We start from the raw sequence: 4,182 nt of genomic DNA, 5'->3' as shown, positions 1-4,182 counted from the left end.
GGTTTCTGTACCCCTTGGCCACCAATTAGGTCAGGGGCAGGGGCCCAGGAGCAGAGGCCCATCCCACACCCCTGCCTACCTCATTGACCTCTCCATCATCAGGTGACTCATTGTAGTCATTCATCTCGTCCATGTCCTGCATGTCCTCATCATCCTCTGAGTCCTCTTCACTATCCTCATCATCATCTTCATCCTCCTCTTCCTCATCATCATAGTGCTGGTGAGGCAGGGGAGAGCCTGTAGACTCTACAGCCTTCTTGGACCAGTTTAAGGGCTAGCCTACTTGGAGCCTCTCTGGAGTCAACAAATGACCCCTACTCCCCAACCCTGCTTGAGTCTAGCAGGCTGGTGCATGTTCGGCAGGACCTTAGATCTGGGCCCAAAGCCCACCCCCTCTAGCTCCCGTTTCTGGCCTCCATCCAGAGCTGAGGATCACAATTGCTCTGGAGTCAGAGGCAGGACCTTCAGAATTAGAGCAGAGCCTTAGTCCACCTGGGCCCCACTCACCTCTGAGGCCGGCTTGCCAATAGGTACCAGGTTGTTGTCTTTCTCTGCGATGCTCTGGAGCTGTGGCCAAAGGAGACACAAAAAAGCAGGGCCAGGGCCCAAGCAGGTCAGGAGCATGAGACTGGACCACTCTGCCCACAAGAAGATCCCCCCCACCCCCCAACCACCTCCAAGTGTGAAGGAGAAGCTTCCAATTCTCAGAAGATTCAATCCCTTTCTCTCCTGTCATCTGCAACTTGATCCAATTACATAATAGTTATGGACTTGATCCAATTACATAAACTCTCTGGGCCTTGGTTTTCTCATATTATGGTGAGGGTGAAGTGAAAGACTATCAGCCTAGAACATGGCATCTGCTAGGTCCTCAATAAATAGTCAAAATTATTATTTCCTATGCTTTTTGGAGAAGAACCTGGGCTCCAATCTGGCCCAGAGGTCCCATGGTCCTGTGGACAATTAGGGTAACGCAAAGATGACAACCCAGCTCCCAGCCTGATTATTCTCAGCTCAAAGCAAAAAGCTGCTCCAGGGCAGGTCTCTAGAGAAAGGCTGGATCATGGCCAGTGAAGGGGGGAATCCCCGACTGAGGCTCACCGCTGTGCTAGGTGCTCACTCACCCAGGCTTGATGCTGCTGTTCTTGCTGCTGCAGCTCTGTCTCTTCCACACAAGGCCGATCCAGATTAAACCACAGAGTTTCAGTCACACGGGGGAAGAGGGAGGGAAACAAGGTGGACATGGCTCCTAGACTGAGAGAAAAGGCCAGGTGAATCCAGCGCTCAGATGTGTTGGTTTTGATTTGGGTTACAGTTTGACTTGGCGGTGGCGGGGAGTGGAAGGGAGCAGAGAAGCAGCTAGCTCTTCTCTGTGGGAGTCAGACAGACGTGGGTTTGAGTCCTGGCTCCACCATTTAATAGCTGTTTGACTTCGGCCAAGTCATTGAACCTCTCTGAGCCTGTTTCCTCATCTGTAAAATGGGGATAACAACAATATACCACCCTCACATGTATTCTGATCGTTAAGTAAGGTAATTTACTTTATGGATAAGTAAAACTGTAAGCTGTTCAAAGAGGGAAGGAATGGAAGCCAAATGTAGAGACAGGAATCCAAAATGCAGACTGGCATTACAAAAGTAGAGGTAGCAGGGCTCCACGAAACTGTCTCTATCTCCTTCAAACACTAAAACCGATTTTTTTGTCCTCTATGATTATCCATACATATCTACGCAGTGTCCGAAATTTAGGACACTAATCACCTTTCATAGACCACAGCCAAATTTGGGGGGGGGGGGGCGGAGAAGGGGGGGGTAAGGCGTGCAAGTATGGTTCACTAAGACATTCTAAAGGCATGGGTACATGTATACATAAGTAGATGGGAGGCTGAACGAACTAACATGTGAGAGAACAAGTACATTCCGCTCGGATTAAGCAGCTGAGGGAGCTGACCAAGAAGGTCCCAGGGAACATGAATTAAAACCTTCTGGCTCACAGGAAAACGGAGGCTCAGCAACAGGCAACGACGGGGCTCTGGGTCACACAGTGACCTGAGGCTTCGGACTCCGGCGGGAAAGAGGCCCGGTCCGCTACTAGCGATGAGCAGGAGAAAGGATCTAGGTCTAGTTCTGCTTTCGCCCTAACTTATTTGGCCGATTCAGGGCCAGCCCTACCCTTCCGTGAACCTGAGCTTCCCAGACCACGTCACCGGCACAACAGTACCAGCCATCACGCCCCAGAATTACTGAGCAGCACAGAGACCCAAGTTCCGAAAACCCAAACCATCGCCGCAAAGCCACCGCCCATTCTTTGCTTATTATGATAATGGCCGTGAGGCTGACCAACAGGAATAAGGCAGGGGCGGGTTTCGGAGACGCATTTACCCTTCTAGGGTTGCTAAAGGCGAAAGGAGCGGGGCTTAAATAGGGCCAATTAACTGGAAGAACTGCTGGTGACAAGACGCGAGACCAATGAGTGACGGAACCTGTGACGGGGTGGGGCTTAGTCTCGCGGAAGCGGCCAATGAGCTGGCGCTCTTTAATATTGAAGGGTAGCCTAAACACGGATCTCTGGGGGAGGCGGGTCAGGGGCGCGGGTTTCTCTGGGGGAGGGAAGAACCGGCAAAGAGACTGCAGACGCAGTCCTGCTTCTGTACTTACCGCGCCGGGAGGCGGCAGCCGGCAGTGACCCGGAAGCACTTCACTCCGCCTCGGCGGAAGAACCCGCCAGAACCTGGGACACACCGAACGCATGCGTTCTAGGCCTCCTTTTGTTTCCCGCTCCCGCCCACCAGACCGGACGTGACGTTACACACTTTAGTCGCGTAGTTGGAGACGGAAATTTGTTGCGCCTTCTCTGTTGGCCCCGCCTTGAAACTCAGCCAATCGGCCTCTCCAATCTGCCCGGTTCCGGTAGCCCTTGCCTACGGCTCCACGTAACCCCGCCCCTCCGCCTACGGGCGGTATTTGCACGCCAACCCGTGCGGGAAAATGGCTAGGTGTCAGCTGCGGTAGCGGTGGGCCTGTTTGTTATGCTGTGTACTAGGGAAATTAATCTGCTTCTAACCCAGAATCGCTGGGTGGTTTTACACAGTTTCTGTCTGTCCTCTCTGACTCCCAGTTTCCGGTTTGGCGCATGCGTTTATTTATGTATGCCTTCCGCGAAAATGCAGAGTGTCCCAAAAACATGTATACACACTTTAACAGCTGATAGCTCAACTTATGTTTCTTTCTTTTCAGCCAGACTAAGCTTTAAACAGGAAATTCAGCTCAAGCTGGCTTGGTTCAGTGGATAGAGCCTCGACCTGTGGACTGAAGGGTCCCAGGTTCCATTGGGGACAGGGGCACATGCCCGCGGTGCGGTTGTGGGCTCCTTCCCCAGTAGGGGGCAGGCAGGAGGCAGCCCGTCAATGATTCTCATCATTGATGTTTCTATCTCCCTCTCCCGTACTCTCTGAAATGAATAAAAATAAAGAAACTAACAAAAACAAAAGAAATTCATCCCTAAAATGCTATTGGAAGTTTGAACACGCAGTTGAAGTACAAACACTGCCTTTATAATTAAAGTGTGTAAACATTTTGGGGGGGGGGGGACAAAATGTATACACTTTAACAGCTGATACTTAATTTTTACTCCTTTTCAGGTTTAACTGATTTGAAATAATGGGTGAAGCCAGACTAAGCTCTGAACAAAGAAAATTTATCCACTGGACTATTTTATGGGACTACATAAAAGATAAGTTACGGTACAAAACTGGCAACAGTTGACAAATTGAGGGTGCACAAGTCCTGAACGAAATGATCCTTGATGTTTGTGATTCCATTGCTTCACATTATTGGCAGAATGGTCACCAGTTTGAAAACACATTGAACAACAACAAATATATTCATTTCTGTAGACTCTGTTAAATTTTGAAAATGAACTGTATGTTAATAAACACTTTATAATCATTCAAAGTGTGTATACATTTTTTTGGGATACCCTATATTTGAGTCCCTACTATAATCCAGGCTCTGCAAGAAGCTGAAGATAAATCCAGGAACATGGTCCCTACCCAAAACACCTCACAGTCCAATGGGGAAGCAAGACTGCAGACCGGCAGAGGTCTCACTTGTTTGTTAAGATTGCCTGTCCAGTTCTGTATTTGAGATTATGCAAGGGCTTAAGTGACTAGTCAGCCTTGGG

At 49.7% G+C, this 4,182-nt stretch overlaps 1 protein-coding gene across 1 annotated transcript; it reads right to left on the bottom strand.

Annotated features, from left to right (window-relative positions):
* Positions 1-6: 6 nt before the first annotated feature.
* On the bottom strand, positions 7-1,756 carry ANAPC15 (anaphase promoting complex subunit 15). Its single transcript, XM_023758748.1, has 4 exons — positions 1,542-1,756; positions 1,125-1,254; positions 508-567; positions 7-217 (listed from the first exon to the last, which is right to left on the bottom strand). Exons 1-4 carry the CDS (start codon positions 1,628-1,630, stop codon positions 26-28), a joined length of 471 nt encoding a protein of 156 aa, XP_023614516.1. The 5' UTR covers positions 1,631-1,756; the 3' UTR covers positions 7-25.
* Between the last annotated feature and the right edge of the window lie 2,426 nt (positions 1,757-4,182).

The sequence above is a fragment of the Myotis lucifugus genome, unplaced genomic scaffold (genome assembly GCF_000147115.1).
Source record: "Myotis lucifugus unplaced genomic scaffold, Myoluc2.0 scaffold_138, whole genome shotgun sequence".
NCBI lineage: Eukaryota > Metazoa > Chordata > Mammalia > Chiroptera > Vespertilionidae > Myotis > Myotis lucifugus.
This window is presented reverse-complemented; position numbering and strand designations above follow the sequence as displayed.

Excerpts from the sequence above, each read along its gene's own strand:
- ANAPC15 (XM_023758748.1), bottom strand. The coding sequence starts at position 1,630 with ATGCCAGTCTGCATTTTGGATTCCTGTCTCTACATTTGGCTTCCATTC. Across the intron at positions 1,255-1,541 it reads CAGTTTTACTTATCCATAAA|TCTAGGAGCCATGTCCACCT; the intron begins GTAAATTACCTT and ends CTTTTCTCTCAG. Across the intron at positions 568-1,124 it reads AACAGCAGCATCAAGCCTGG|CTCCAGAGCATCGCAGAGAA; the intron begins GTGAGTGAGCAC and ends CTTTGGCCACAG.